At 39.7% G+C, this 17,293-nt stretch overlaps 1 protein-coding gene across 2 annotated transcripts in view; it reads right to left on the bottom strand.

The window, feature by feature from the left end:
* Nucleotides 1-17,293, bottom strand: part of LOC309707913 (protein kinase C-binding protein NELL1-like) — a 310,101-nt gene that overhangs the window by 66,506 nt on the left and 226,302 nt on the right. For both annotated transcript variants that reach the window (XM_082535507.1, XM_082535506.1), the window contains one exon: nucleotides 6,422-6,544. In XM_082535507.1, coding sequence (XP_082391633.1) covers nucleotides 6,422-6,544 — 123 coding nt within the window. The remainder of the gene's footprint in view (nucleotides 1-6,421; nucleotides 6,545-17,293) is intronic.

Here is a 17,293-nt window from a genome sequence, read left to right on the forward strand (position 1 = left end):
TATTATACACTGAACATACTTTCTCCTCTCAGCTCCCAGGCACAAAGCCCATGTACTGTCTGATTGCACCTATGTTAGAATATAGCAGGTAATTATCCAGTGAATTCACAGTGAGCAAATGGGAAGCATGTATAGTCTCCTGTGGTGTGCTGCAAGGAAGCAAGGGGACAGTCAGGTAATGGGCTAACTTTTCTGACTCATGTGAAAACTCTTGGTATCAAAAACCTACAGTCTTTAATGGGCATCTTGATTTTTGTCTATCTGTTAAGATTTATCCTCTGAAGAGATGTACTCAGATAAACATAGCCAGAAAATATACTCACTGTAGTATAAGACGCAAAAAAAAGTCTCAGTACATTTCCTCTTTTCAATTCAACATAGCAGAAAGCTTGCAATTAGGGTCCTTTAGACAAACGGCCTATTGAATCACTTTCACACTGACTTTAACCTCCTAAGACCCGAACTCATTCACGGCATGTATTTTTAATTTCTCTTTGATATTTGGGCATTTTGGGACCTGATGAATGTAAAAACAAAGAATTACCAGATTTTTTTTTTTTTTTTACCTAATTTTTGTTTCTAAGAAAAATGAGAGCCACATAATGAGGATATTTGTTTAAATTTTTGATAGAACAGTAACAGTATAATGTCCTCATAAGTGGATATCAGGCCCTTGTAGAGCAAAATTTAGTAAATGTGGTGTCCACATATGTGGATGCCAGGTCCTAGGAGGTTAATGCATCACCTGAAATAGCTCTTTTCCACAGAGTTTAATCCTTTAACCCTTTAATGATTCACACCCATTGATATATTATCCTGTAAATATATCAAAAACCTTGTTTCACATATACAAGCTATGCAGTCAAGTCCATAAATATTTGACAACAGCACAATTTTGGTCATTTTGCCTCTTTACATCACCATGGTGCATTTTAAACCAAACAAGCAAGATATGATTGAGGTGCTGGCTTTCAGCTTTAATTCAAGGAGTTTAACAAAAGTACTGAGTTAACTGGAGAATTACAGTCATCTGAATACACAGCCCCCCATTTTTTCACATGCAAGGCGTGCAATTTTAAATTAAGGAAGCCATTATTAGGCTGAAACCAAAAATATCAAAGGACTATCAAAAGCTTTAGGATTTGCCAAATCAAAAAACTGGTACATTCCCAAATGTACTAGTGGCCAGCTCAGAAACACCAAAAGGCCTAAAAAAGAAAATTAAAAGATTGCAAACACTTCTCATGGGCTTGAATGTTGTGGTAATTTGCCAGGGTGGAATGATTGTGCACCATCTCCAATGACTTCAAAAAGAAAAAAAAGAATTGTTTTCAAGAATGAATTTATTTTGGATTTTCTCCAATCCAATGGAGTTGAAAGTACACATACATGATCAAATATATACAGAAATTCTGGGGGCTCTACAATGTTTTTAACCTGACAAAATCCAAGGCCTATTAACTTGAAGAGAAGTATAGATTTGGATAAGTTGGGATAGTCTCTTGGAACCATTTCTAAACAATCACCCATTCCAAGACCATCAGTTGAAAAAAAACAACCAAAAAACCCAGAAAAAAACAAATACTGAACTGAGAGGGTGTCGACTGAGAGTCAGGCCCCACTCCAAAATGACACTTTCAACATCGACTGCAATTTACAGCTGCCCACACGGACAAGCCAATTACCTTCTAGACGATAGTTTTACGGTCAGATGAGACAAAGACTGAGCTATCTGGCCACAAAGAGATATGTTTGGAGGGGTAAAACTAATGTTTTGTAGCAGCTTTCTGCTTGTTGGCAGTAGAATCATCCTCTGGCACCGTTTGTCTGTCAGTGATACTGGTAGACTGCACATAATGGATGGAATAATGAATGAGGACGACTACTTCCAAATGTTTCAACTTGACAAATTAATATCTAGATGACTGAAACTTGGACAAAATTGTGTGTTCTAACAGGACAATGGAGGCTTACATTTAGCCTCTGGCATCACCTTCCCAAAGCCCTGATCTCAACTCTACTGAACATTTGTGGACTACACTTAAAAGCCGGTTCTGTGGCAATAAACCAACCAATTTAAATGAACTCAACCAATTCTGCAAAGAAGAGTGATCAAATATCCAGCCAGAATTACGCCAGAAGGCTGTTGACAGCTACCAAAAGCATCTGGTCAAGGTGCAGTTTGCTAAGGGACATTTAGCCAACCAGTGTGGATTAGAAAAAATCTGAAATATATTCAAACTTGTGTACCCAATTCTTGCTTTATAAAGTCATTAAAGATGTATGCCGTACAATCATTCCACCCTGGGAAAACAACAGTTCAAAGCAATCATCACAAGCCCAGAATGACCATGATATTCATGAGTGTGCGTAAACATCTGACCACCACTGTATAGAGATTTAATTGGCCGAAAACTAAGGCATTCACAAAAGTCTTGCCAATCTAATAATTAATGAAACATCACTTCATGACATCAAATGGGGTAAAAGTCTAACAAAATGTGTGAGATTTTCAGTTCGGAAGTCACTGAGCATATAAACCTATACCTATGGCAGGTTTTACCATCCTCCAAGCCCTAACAAATCGTAAACGCCAAATTATACCTTTGCAAAAGAAAATGCTACCTCCTTGACAACAAATCCAAGTGAAGTTGCATTGTATATGTAAAAAGACATTAAATGTTGATGGGTACTTGTTGGCCGTTCCACCCCTCAGTCACCCATACATTTTCTGTCTCTGAAATGCAGTTTTGCACAGTCGGGCATGAGCTAAAGCTAAACTCACCTTTTTCCTTATTAACATTAGCAGGGACAGGCTGAGGAGCTGCAGTCACACTCAGACTAATTCCCCTATTCCTAAGAGGGCAGTAGTGATGTATGAGGGGAATGAGATGGGAGGCACAGGTCGATTGGCCAACACTGTCACCATCACACAGTAATGAGATCTCAGGGGGAGGGGGGAAATAGAGAGAGATTCCTCAAACTCCCCTCTCACATAATATACTAATTGGCCTGCACAATATAGGTAAAATGCAGGAAGTTTTAATGACATTATTAAAACAAATTTCCCTACATGCCTGTGACAAATGTCATTAGTCAGCTGGACTGAGTGTCATGCATGGTCTCAGCATAATGACTGATCATGTATTAGCTACACAATGTGGGGTCTGGGTTAATTTCCTAGACTAGGAATATCTAGGCACTACATGAACTAGGTTTTTGTTCTAGTTTGGTGAAGGAGTATTTGACCAGTTTGTTCAGAATCCTGATTTTAAACCTTTCCAGCAACTTTGGGGCAAATTTTAAAAAAAGAAATCATCCTTTAACAATAATGCCACACCTTCCTGTTGCAGCTAAAGTGGGTTTTTCCTTGCAGGAAATCTTTTGAAAGGATATTAGAGGAGTGCAGAATAAAGTCCACGGATGGAATTACATGTTCAGGAGCTAGATGCACATTTTTCATGTGCCTAAAAGTACCCATTTTTTAATAAAGTGCATTTCTAATTCCAACATGAAAAAACAAAACAAAACCCACTATGTTAACTAATGTTTTCATATTTCATCATTTATATTCTAAACATTGTTTGATGTATTCACCTCTCTGTTATATAAATTGCACACTGACCGTGACTCCTGGAGTGACAAATATGTAGGCTGTAGTTTAATTTTTATATTGTCCTCAAGCATTGTGTGCCTCTGTGTGTGTGTGTGTGTGTGTGTGTGTGTGTGTGTGTGTGATGAATCTGGAGACAATCCAGAGGCTGAAACTATGTGGAAGGCACTTTGCAAATTACATTGATCTCTCCCTGGACCTGCCTCCTACCTGCTGCTCATCCTAATGCCTGTTTTACAGATGGCTGGGTGAGTGGGGGTGGGTGACAACGACTTCTTTACTTTTTTTTTTTATGTCTCCTGTTACTTTCTGGTTCTGTCACTGCATTTCCCTCCTCTTTCACTCTCCTGCATTTGCTGCTTTTTGTTTCATCATTCACTTTCCCTACTTCTTGTCCATCACATACATGCAGATGTCAACCCACAGCACCATATGATACACTTACCCTCCCACTAATCATTTGTATTACTGACATGCTTTCCTCTGTCCTGTCCTAATTACAACATTATTAAGTTTCACGGTGAGGAGCAGCAAGGCCGACGCAAAGTGTGGCTTCACTATGGAACACGGTGGGAAGGTCAAAATAAAGCATGGTATTTAACCCTGAAAAATGATAGAGTAGATAGTAGTCCTGACATTCCCTTTTGATATTCGGCACTTTCAAGGAAATTACAGGAAAGCAAATAAAAGCCCACATCCTCACAGGCGGCATATATCGCCTATTGGGGGGGATGTCAGCTTGTGCAGCAACAAATACATCCAACTGCAGCACATTTGCCGGAATTTTGTTGAGATCATGTTTAGGTAGGTTAGAATATCAAAGCCTAATTAGGCTTAATGACTCTCCCATCTCTTGGACAGCAGCCAAGCATATGCACACAGTCTAAAAAATTACACGAAAGTGCTCCATGCAAGCCCATGGGGTCTCTTTATTTACAAATCAAGCTGTAGACATGAGCAAGGCTGGGAGTTGAGCTGTATTTTAAGACTTGAGTTCAGAAGTACAGTATATTATGAGGCAGCACCAACTCTGAGCAACAAAACACATTTTGAGAAATAAACCTCAAATCCTCAAACGCTTTTTAATATAGAGCTTGTTATCTCCTACACATACACACAAATTTTTTTAAACCTGAGTGTTTTGCTCTTTGCTGATAAAAAAGGGACACATTGAGCAATTAACTCTATTTTACCAAATCGAAAAATACCCATAAAATGTAACAGGCAAAGTGCAACCTTAACACCCAGGCAAGATATACCTGCTATGTCTTTTTTTGTGACTAAAGATCTCTTATCAAACAGATACCGTAAATAAAAAACTTCCTGATTCCTCAGATTCTGAAATGTAATATGTTTTCTTTCTCATTGACTGGTTGGCTAAAGTGAAAATCTGATGTTTCTGCAGCTCTGTTGGTGGATCCTAGCAATGTTTGTGGTATTTTGGTGACCTCAAGCCACAGCACTCCTCTGGACTGTAAAAGCTCTCAACCCTCTAACGAGCCTCTGCTGCTACGATTGCCCTGCATGGCCTAGAAATGGCTGCCCCGTTTCATCAGCCCTGAAAATATGCATTTCAGCAGAATTAATACTGCGCCTCGCGGATTGGACGCATGAACACGTCATCTACCTGTGAATAGGAGATTGATTTGACATAACAAAAAAGCACAAAGTGACTCTATTTGACCCACCACCGACTTCTGTTTTATACAATAAAATACGCAATATTCAAAATGTACACCGACTCTGACAACTTACTAAAATTAAGCACCTTATTAAGGTTAGACTGTTGGCAGGATCCTCCAAACTTAACATGTCTTAATACCTCTTTTTAAGACAAATGAGTCACAGTATATTTATAGTTAAAGAATACAGACCATATTTAACTCATTCACTGCCAGCCATTGGCAGTGAATGAGTTAAACCCATTGACTCATTCACTGCAATTGACGGCTATAGACGTCAATGGCAGTGAATGAGTTAAATATGGAGGTATCAATACTAAAGTGTCCTAACCACAGAACCTTTTTAAGAGCCAACAGGGAGAAACTCCAGCAGCTGGATTGTAATCTCTCATCTAATTTAAGGAATACTTTCCTAATGCGCTTATTATCTTAACTTCTAGTTTCAGTTGCTATGATTGTGCAAGGTCCATTTTCTTTTTAGTAATATCCATGCCTGACCAAGACGTTAAACCCAAGACAGCAAAACAGAACTTCCCACAGTTTTTGTAAAACGTGTTTTGCTTTGCTGACAAACATGTGCTACTGCAGACCAAGTAGTGCTGCAACTTGAGTCTTCGGTCTAATCTCTAGCAGGCAAACAACCATATCTTTAACATGCTTGCTGAAGTGAATGATCAACACTTCTAAGGTCTATGTGTAGATTTAATGGAGTCTATTACAAAGAACTGTAATTTTCATAGCTATAGATATGCAAAGGTTCTGATATTTTTTCAAATGTTAATTTTTTGTGAACCTGAAAACAAAGTGTTTTCCTCTGTATGCTGTTCAATTGCTATTATATGCAGGCAAACCAGGAAACATGCCTGGCAGTGCAACAGGTCAATGGGGAGCAGGGTGAGCAGCGAGGGGAAAGAAGCACATGTGGGCAAAAACTGTCTGAAAATGGTCCAGATTCAATTTTCACCATCTCCATGGCAGCTGCTGCCTGGTTAGAGGATAGGAAGGAGGAGCGAACCACATGAACCGTGTTGTAATGAAGCATGCAACCTATCTTCAGAGGATGTGGCAAGGTTTTTTGTTTCTGTGTCTGTGTGTCAGGTGGGATATTCCAGGGTTAGGAACTTACCTCTGCAGATGGTGCCATTTCCCACATAGCCTGGCTTGCAGGTACACAGATGTCCCCTGATGGTGTTGGTGCAGATGGCGTTCTCATCACACAAATCCTGGCCGCTGGCGCACTCGTCATGCTCTGAGGGAGAAACCGACAGAGAGGAACTTCACATAGAGAATAGAGTGTGTGTGTGTTTCTGACTTTGCAGTGTGTGAAAGATGGAGGGGTCATTTCTTTTTGAGCCGAGAGGCCACCCAATCACTACGCTCTGAGAGGACAGTCAACCGGCTGCTTGGCTCAGAATGAGAAGCCATAGCTGAGTCTTTCTTCTGTCAACAGCCACCTCTCTGAGCAACCATGTTTTCAAACACCAGTTATGCTTGGCATGCTCAAAATGGACTTGAAGTGGATTCTCGAAGGTGACTTCAAACAAACACAAAAGCTCGCTTTCGTTCCAAGCCCGCTTTTACTTAAAAACTACCGCCCATGGTGGAGAGGCAACAGCTGACACATGGCAGGTGTACTGACTAATTACTGAGCATCAGAATTAATTAGCCTAATGATGTTGGCTTGGACACTGATGACGTGCTAGACACAATATCGAAAATATACCATCTCTTTACTTTAACATGTAAACACTTTGAGTTTTCCAGAAAGAGAATCCTTGACTCTACTAGTTGAAAACAGTTGCTTAAAGTGTTGCAGCATTTGTACGCCAACATGGGAAAGAGTGATTAGACAGTAGGCTAACAGCATGGGCTGCTTCTGTTTTGTTCTCTTTCCCACTGCCAGAAGAGATTTTTTTTATTATGAAGACAAAGCAGAAAGAAAAAAAGAAAAACAGTTTCCTTTTCCACCCGTAAAAACTCTGCCAAAAACCTGCTCACTGCAATCAACGCTCTGCATCCCGGCAATGAGACAAGGTGAATGTCCCTACTGCTGAGTATGTGACAAATTCAGTACAAGAACATTATCACAGATAATGCGGGGAATATAATTAAAGCATGATATGGCCAGAACATATATAAGCCGTCTCGAGCAGGGCTGTCAGACTCATTGTAGTTCAAACAGAGCTCGGTTTGATCTTAAATGGGCTGTCAGATTAAAACCGGGACAAAACAGCATGTTTTAAAAGTGTGCAGGAGCACAAGTACATTCTGAGAATGAACCAATTTAATCACTTTGTCTAAGTCTTGATTTTGATCTTATTTTTACTGCTGTTATTGCTTTATTGTTTTCATATTTATTAGTGGAGTTTGGAGGCCTATAATAATAATAGATTGCATTTATATAGCGCTTTTCGGGGCCCTCAAAGCGCTGTACAATTCCACTATTCATTCACTCACTGGTGGAGGCAAGCTACAGTTGTAGCCACAGCTACCCTGGGGTAGACTGACAGATGCAAGGCTGCCATATCGCGCCATCGGCCCCTCTGGCCATCACCAGTAGGTGGTAGGTGAAGTGTCTTGCCCAAGGACACAACGACTGAGACTGTCCGAGCCAGGGCTTGAACCAGCAACCTTCCGGTTGCAAGACGAACTGCCAACTCTTTGAGCCACCATGTACCCCACCTCTTGTCCTATGACAGCTGGGATAAGCTTCAGCCCGCCCATAACTCTGAATTGGATTAGTGGAAGAAAATTCAATGGATGGCTGGATGTATAGTTGAGTTTAGAGTTACAGCAGCCCTGCTGTGCAGAGAAACCTGAACCCTATGGCTCTCTAGGAGGTTTGGCTTGTGCACCTTCTCCACATTTTGTTTGACATGTTACCCTCCTCTTCACAAAGCCATCCTGTGCATGGGATTAGGCTGTTTAGTGGGCTGTTTATGGCTTGAGGGCCAAATGTTTGACACTTGGATCTAGTACTTACAGTCGGGGTGACAAATCTAGTCCCTGATTGCGTTCAATATATCAGTTTAGAACAATATGAAGATATATTCATGATTGCATTTGTTTTTGTGATGTGCTCTAATTTGTCAAAACTATTTAACAATATGATGACCAAAACAATTGTCAGCTTAAATGTGTAGCTCTGAATGAACGAGTGGAGGTGCACTGATCCAATCACAACACAGAAAGTGGTCTTACAGCAGCTGATGATAATGACAGCAAGCATGACTTCTGTCATGTCAAACCCTTGAAAGAGAAATTATTGCCTTATTCACTCATTCTTTGACTCAAATAAAATGGCAAACAATATTCTATGACCGCAAACTGAGACAATTTTTTGTAATAGAAAACTTGCAAGGTCAGCATTATGAAAATATGGACAGTTTTGTTAGAATCGTGAAATGCTGACTTACTAATAAAATAGTAAGTGCTGCGAGTAACGTACAATCTCAGGGTCGGTGTTTTATATTCTGCTGGGTACCATGAACTGCTCTCTTGACTTTTATATGTTTGCTCTTAGATAGAGGCCTGGGGGGAAAGGAAAGGGATTTAGTACTGCAGGCAGTGCATGATTAACCACCACTAAGAGACCTTCCACTAAACGGGAATTGCATTTCACTTCTCTGGCAGCGTAGTTCAAATGTAACTGCATAGCTGAAGTTTAACTTTGGACTTTTCACATCTTTGATGGTTTGTTGCATTTGCTAAACTTAAAAAATATTTTTATATGATACAAAGTAACACAGGTAGCTTTTGTGGTAGCTTAGCAAATTATGAATGCACCATATTTTATTGTAAAAAATGCTATTTTTTGGATCTGACTGAGCTACTATGGTAGTGATTTCTGTATTACAATGTAGGCTTTTCTGGTTTGTCATCCTTTTTGACCCGAGTGACTAAAATGTAAGAAAAACAGAGCCCCATGGTATATTAAAGGCATGTGAAACTAGCTATAAACTCAACACCATGAGTTTACTTAGAGGGTAGTTCTCATCGGCCATAAAGACAAAGACTTCACCAATGAACAACAGCAAATTTGATTATGACACTATTAGTGGTTTTAAAATATTTACATTTGTTATTTTATGATCTGATGCACTGATCTTGGCAAGTCAGCCCCCTGGCAGTTTCTGTGCTTACTATGCATTTCCCTCTGAGATCAATACAATCTTCTTATTCTTATTTTTATTATTTTTTTAAGAACAGCTCATCTGTAGTCCTCCAAAAGTAGGCTAACTTAACCACGTGCAGGATATTTTCAAACTTAAGCTGTATGCTAAGGAGAGATGATTTTTCTTTCAATTTGAAACAGAGAATTTCTCCTTCTTTGTAATGTGTTTCATAGTAACCTGTGTGGTTCAGAGACCTGAAAAAACATAATGAGGGAATACTTCCCAGTTTTCCCCCTGTTCCATTCACAGCAGAGCTGACAACAGACCTGCTGGACTCACCAGTGTGCTGATGTATAACTGCTCATCGTTGCAAGTGGTCTTAGTTGGAAATCACAGCTAAGGCTGTTGTTTACAGCAAATCAAACTGCAACGTTTATTAGGACCTTTCACCCATACCTATTCTCCACAAATTAATAAACCTTGTGCGTAGCACACATACAATATATTATTTAGGTTTATTTAAATTGCTGATGTAACATTTATGCAGACCGATGTGCTCAAAAATTCTAAAACTGAACCTAAAGTCACAGCATAGTTTTTTTTTCAAAACACTATAGAAGATTTTTGTGTTCAGTTCTAAAGGAGCCAAAGGTGACACTTGTAACATTAAAAAAATGTTCAGGTGTCACAGTTAAGCCATTGCGTTATGATATTGAGGCAGCATAGACAGGTGAAAATGCACTAGAAAGCAGAAGCTTCTTACTTACTATGAAATGTCAAAAGACCTACCGTGAAAAAAGGCATATATTTTTATCTCTGCTACTGAGGTGACAGATACATTTCTGCAACAGGAAAGAAATGTCTGATTGTCGTGTCACACTGTTAAAAGCAAATGAGCAACTGCTTGGCTGAGCTCCTGTTTCTTTAAACTGCACCGGCATGCTGCAGCATTTTAAACGCCACAGAATTAACATGTTACACACATGTTACACTAACGAGACCCACTCTGACAGGCCTGTGTTACGGTTGATCTTGGGGCCTCATAACCCGGTGGTTGCTGTGTAGTTGAAAAGAACTAAATTATAACAACATGAAATGATAATCACAGGTGTCAAGTCAAAAATCACACCAAAGTTCCTAAAACTGGGTGAAAGTAAGAAGCTCAAAGACCATGGTCACTGTCATACCCATGTAGAAGGTTGGGTTGCCCAAATAAAATAACTTCTTCATTTATGATCATGTATCTCTGAGAGTGTTCGCCAGAGAACAGAAATAAAAACACTGATATTGATTTGTACTGGCAGATATATCTGGAGATTACCTGGAACGCAGTGAAGTAGATGTGCTTTTTAAAAGTAATTGCAGAAGGAAGTGTGGTGGCAGATTTCTTTTCTCATGTATTAATCACATATTCAAGCATATCACATTAGTTATAGTAATATCACTTTCTCACTGTACTATAGTAAGAGCACTCCTGTCACTAGTTTACATGCATGTGGAATGTTAACACAGTGAGGCCATTGTAATGGGAGACGTTAAACAGATAGTGGGACTCCTTCTGCTTATCAGGGATGTAAATCTTTAGGTGTAAATCTCCTCCCTCACAAGGTCATAATTCTCTCTGTGAGGGAGGAGGTATAGGCCCCCCCCCCCCCCCCCCCAACATGTAAGAGTTTGTGGAATGTTCTTTGTCTGTGTCTCTGTATATAAGATGTAAGGGAAAAACCTGGCAGAGGTAGGAAGCAAAAGATTTCAAAGGCTTTCAAAGGCTCTGGAAAGGAAAACTAGTGAGAGATGTGTCTAAAGACAATCACTACTGCGAGGTCGCAGACCAAAAAAACCTCCACTTCTGCATAAGAGACATCTTTAAGCCAGACTGCAGTATGTTTAACATAAACCGGAGAAAGGTTATCCATACGGGAAGAGGAAACCAGAGCTCTTTGCCCACAAGAAAGCAAAAAGTAGGGTGAGGCATATAAAAGACATATAACCCAAAGATCACGGTCCATACAGTGAAACATGGTGGTGGGATCATTATTATTATTATTATTATTATTATTATTATGTGGGGATGGTTCAGTGCATCTTTAAATGAGAATCTCGTCAAGCTCTTCTAGCACGACAACAACCCAAAAAGTACATCGATCCAAGGGAAGAACCCTGATTTTGTGACATTACTTTAGATTCTGTGACGTAAAAGTAAAATAATGTAAGCATCTAAAATAAAAGTTGTGTTTAAAATTCCTTGCTCTATTTAAAAGCACTTGGGAGAGAAAGAAGAGGACCCAATATATAACCTAAAGGTACTCCACAACTAACTGGGTACATAGATGCCAAATACTGTCCAAAATGGAAAGAGAAACTCTTAACTGAGAAATATGACTGGAGCCATTTAAGGGCTTTCTCTCTAATGCCTACAACACAATTCAAAATGTGTCAGGAGAACGCCATGATCTACGTCGTCAAAAAGCATGATGGCAACAGAACTACTAGCATCAACAGTTAAAAGTGGGCCATTAAAAAAAATCATAAAAGGGTGGTTTCTGTGCTGCGTTATGAATTGTTGGAATGATGTCTGTCATTTATAAATGTGAGATTAATTAATCTTTGGCAACATGTTATTGATTTATGTCCTACTGCTGAGCTTATCACACTGATTAAGCTTTAGTGAATACATCTTCAATTAGAATCTAACATGATTTAAGATGATTATAAACAATACATTAAAGAGCAGCCTGTGACGGTGCTGTGGTGGGAATTTACAGCCCAGCTGCACTGCGAAAATATCTTTTTATATCAACTGTGTCTTTAAGTGCCAGTCAGTGCCCGGGGCTCACAGCACTCAAAAGATGCACACTCCCTCAAACGCACTCCTCATTAATATGCAAACGCTTTGGTGGGAGTCATTCCCCTTAATTAATGAGTGGTGCTCATAAAGCCCCGAAGCAAGTCGGCAAAATTATTTTGCTTTTCTCTTCCCAAGGATTTCCTCCTTAGGTTGAGCTGTAAAGTGGAGGTGAGTGTTAACAGTGCTTGTGGTATGTGTTAGAGTTTATGTGAAGGGATATGAAAAGTAGTCGACATTGATGGCAGGAAGAGTCGCGTGATTAAAAATTCAGGGTTCTAATAGCTGTGAGCTAATGACGGTGAGAGCAACACAATCCACACTGATGGACACAGCTGCTTATTAAAGGTGTTTAATGTCTGCTGGCCAGTTTAAAATTATAAAGTGAAAGCCAACACTGACAGATAATGAGTAAGTGAAGAACTGACAAGCTGTAATAAATCCTAAAACACACTTAAAGGCTCTATTTCTGCAGCATTGGGATGGTGAGTTCGAGAAACCCTTCGACCTTTTGGGGTTATTGTGGTCCTTAAATTTCACTTTGCCTGTCTGTGCGAACAATGCTACAGGTAGCAAGGGAGGCCAAACAGATGAGAGGTTCATTCAAATGAGGCTGCGGAAAGCTAACTGTTGGTGGAAATCGTGCCAGAAATTGTGCTGAGAAAAGAAGCATGTCCCCTGGCGCGAATTCAATTTGCTGCCAATCTGATGATTGTATCAACAACAGCCAACAATAAATTGTGTATCAAAAGTATTTACATTTACAGCAAGATTTGGACTCATTGTTGCACTTCCCTGCAAATCGAAAAAAGTGATCACAGTTACCTGTTATTGACAGCATTTTTCTTTTAAATTTCTAATTTAATTATTTAACATCTCATCTGTGCTGGTTATGACGACTTTGTATTTATTCAACAATAAAACCCTGCGATCCTTTTCAACTTAACTCCTTCTGTTGCAGTCTGTGTCTAAAACAGCTGCTTCAGAAAGCCTACACAGTCTGTGCTTTGCACTTGTCGTTGCACTTACTTAAATAGAGCCTTTGCTCTTTAGATTTATTGTGCGTTTTTTTCCCCCAAAACCTCGGGGACTTCTTTGTACAAGAGTACAGAGAATAATGTCATATATATTTCTAGTGCCATTACACTGGAAAAATGTGGTTGTGGACCTTTGACTACCTTCTACTGCTATGGACTGGTACTTAAATAGTGATTTTCTAGTCTTCCCACTCAAAGTGCTTTTATACTACATTCACACAGTTTTTCTTTTTTAAAATTCTAGTCACTTCTGTGCTTTAACCCATCGTGCACACTTATACACAATCATATACATCAGGGGCAATTCTGGGGTTCAGTGTCTCACCCAAGTACACTTTAGCACGCAGACCTGGGGAGACAGGGGCTCAAACCACTGCTGCCCTCTAGCTGGGTGTGTGAACGAGCATAAACAATTTTTGTTGTACATGAAAACAACATTCCCGCATCCCAGATGGTCCAATTCGTTATACAGTTGGCAATGTTTTTGGCTTTTCTGTTTCCAAAATTTCTGGCAAGGAGACCATGCTTATACCATATACAGTTAACAAGAGAACACTTGCAGTGTGTTGCTCATACCTGAGACATTTTACTGTAGTCAGAAGCAGCTCTAGTGTGGAAATAAAACCAGCAGGCAGTGGAAGCTGCTTATTTGCTGGGTCTTTTTGTCAGCAGGGGGATGAGCATGCACTGTTTTGAGGTCACAAGAGGCTATAAACCTGAACGGCTCACTCTGATCTCTGCTTTCCGAGTTATGGAGAAAGGACAGAAATGTGACCCTTTTGTGGGAAAACATTATTGTGCATAGTGTCCCCTTTTTAGAGACTCAGTATAGGGTTTTGATGGCTAATTTTCTGAGTTCATGGAACAAGAGTTCATGAAGAAATAAATGGTGGTTTGTGCAAGGTTTGGGGTCTATTTTTTAACTGGCAAGACTATTTGGGGTTTCAACAATTTTAAAGTGGAAAAATGTAGAAGGGTGCCATTAAAAAAAAATAGACAGCCAAAGGGATTTCAGCTCTCAGGTAACTTTTACCAAAGTCACAGACATTTAATAGGTTTGGACTTGGTGATTACAACTCCTATTAAACACTCCTCAAACCTTCTCTCAACAATCAGCAGCCACTTTATGCTCTGAAATTTTTAATTGTTGATGCCAACAAAGCAAAAGACCATAAAAATGCAAGCACTTGGCAACAACTTCTGACAGAACCAGTCTCATCATCTGCCACGACCAGCTGGAGGTGAAGGAGGAGCCAGCAAGAGTAACAATAACTGTGCGAAGTTTGAACAAGACTGCTACAACTTTTGCATGGAAAGGCTCATACGTGCCGAGGTGTCAGTACCAGTTGTGTCTTACATTCCTCAAATGTTCTGTATATGCTTTGAATTTTATCATTGCACAGCTAGCCTATGTATCAGTCTTCACAAGCTTCTTCCATGTTTATTTATTTATTTTTTAATTGCAGGTATATCCTGCATGCCTCTTCACAAGTCAAGTCTATTTTCTTGTGACTCATGCATGTAACTACATGAATTGCATACTGAGCTATGAGTGCTGCCAAAAAGTGCTCGAGTGCACAGCAGGCCTCTGGATGAATGTTCTGTGTCAGATGCATGAATGACTTTTAACTGATGCTACTTTTGCTGCTGATGGTGCTTTCACTATGCAGCTGGTGTGGAGGTTTGAACCTTCTGTTTCGGCACTGCTACTTTTTTCTTGTGTCTGCCATCAAAAAGGAAAAAGATAAAGTAGTAGATAAAAGTTTTTGGCAGCAGTTCACGACTTCATAAATACACCTTGCATTGAGTTACTACACAATAGAGTTCTTTAGACGTCACTAACAAATATCACTGATTAGAAAGACGCTAAAATTCTTCACGCACAATGGAGGGATCAAATAACAGAAAAAAAGGATAACTTGAATTACTTTGGTAAAATTGCGTTCCATGTGCTCAATAAATCAACATCAAACAGTAAATGAATAACCGAATCTTGACTATCACACAGCACTCAAAATGGACATCCAAGGAAATACTTTTCATACTGGTTGTAATCAGCCTGGAAGCTCATAGTAAAATGGTAAATGGCCTGTATTTGTATAGCGCTTTTCTAGTCCCTAAGGACCCCAAAGCGCTTTACACAACCTGTCATCCACCCATTCACGCACACATTCACACACTGGTGATGGCAAGCTACATTGTAGCCACAGCCGCCCTGGGGCGCACTGACAGAGGTGAGGCTGCCGGACACTGGCGCCACCGGGCCCTCTGACCACCACCAGTAGGCAACGGGTGAAGTGTCTTGCCCAAGGACACAACGACCGAGACTGTCCAAGCCGGGGCTCGAACCGGCAACCTTCCGATTACAAGGCGAACTCCCAACTCTTGAGCCACGGTCGCCGCAGGTAGCAGGCTGTTTTCTCCTGGGAAATCGTTTTGTGCATCTACTTCTAAACCCTACCCTTTTGGACAGATTTTTGCATTGCAGAAAAAGAATCCTGACAAAAAGAAAACACAAATGAATCCACAATGTATGAGAGTTCATATGATCTCCAAAGCATTGGCTACTCTGCTACTGACTTAGAAATTTTTAAACTATTTATTAGCGATTAATTTAACTGCATTTTAATATAATTTCCAATGCTCCTATTTTGTTAAGCTAACACTGACTAATATGGGAACTGTATTTTAATGTATTGTGGCAACTCTTATTCACTGATAACCATCAGTGGTCAGTTATAGTATCAGTTACAATATACAGTATCTGTATATAGTATTTGTTATAAAAGAGTTTATTCAGTACAAGAATCTGTTCACTAATAAATGTTTCACTGGAACATCATAACACTGGTGTAGATACTTCAGTGATTCTCCAGGAGACAGCAGCTTAATATGAGAATGCTGCCCATCTATATCAGATGAATCTAATTAGTGATGATTATAGAGTGATGTGGTGTCAGATCTGGACATGCTGAGGTGAAATCCCAAAGCACTGGACTAATGATGCATAATAGCTGATCATCAGAGCCACGGACAGTGGCCGCAGCACTCACGGAGACTTCTGCACTGTCAACAGATGCTAATAGGCAGATCAGAGGCAGAGGTTATTTTCTCATTTTGATAAGAAAATAACATGTTTTTCATCAAAACTAGAGTTATTTGAACAAAAAAGTGAATGAGTCACAATGGCATGAACACTAAACATTTGCATTATTTTAAAAATCCACATGTAGAGTATTTCCTCTTACAAAGAAACAAATCTTCAGGGAGGCCTTTTTGAAAATGGAGACTGCCAAGTTAAAAACTTGGTGCAATAAACCTGAATATATCCATGATCTAAACGTTATCAGGCTCCACATAAAAAAAATAAATATCAGAAATGATTTATAAGATGATTGTGTGACTTTAAAAAGATTGAAAAGACTAAGAGCAACTGAAAATCAGTGGATGCACAGCTACAATGGTGATCAGGTAGAACAAGTTACAGGACTACAAATCACAGTTGCTGTCCGAAGGTGCTCTTTAGCACAAACCGCATGATGAAACTTTAAAAGGCCTGATGAATAAATACTGGGGGCAGATTCTTTAGTCAGTTGAGACCATGACACATTTGCTCAGCTAGGATCCATCCTGCTTACTGTCACTCTGGCCAGCACTCCAGTAAATGCATAGTCCTGACAGTGTAGGTGGGAGTATGATGAAATGGGGCAGCATAAGTACAAAAGGTGCTGGAGCGATGACATTTACAGATGGCATCATGAATGCCTGTTGGATGTACCAAAATGCTGGCTGACAAGTTGAGTCCCAATTTCGCCTTCGCAGAGAAAGAACATTCAAGCATGATAATGATCCAAAGCACACTGTCAAAATCACACAACAGTTTCTGAAAATGAAAAAAGGGAAACTATGACATGGGCAGGTCTCATGACATAAATCCAGCAAAATACCTTTGTGGTATTTTAGACCCCTCTGGCAAAAATGTCTGTGAATAATAGCAGAAC

This window comes from Aulonocara stuartgranti (genome assembly GCF_965226115.1).
Source record: "Aulonocara stuartgranti genome assembly, chromosome: 1".
NCBI lineage: Eukaryota > Metazoa > Chordata > Actinopteri > Cichliformes > Cichlidae > Aulonocara > Aulonocara stuartgranti.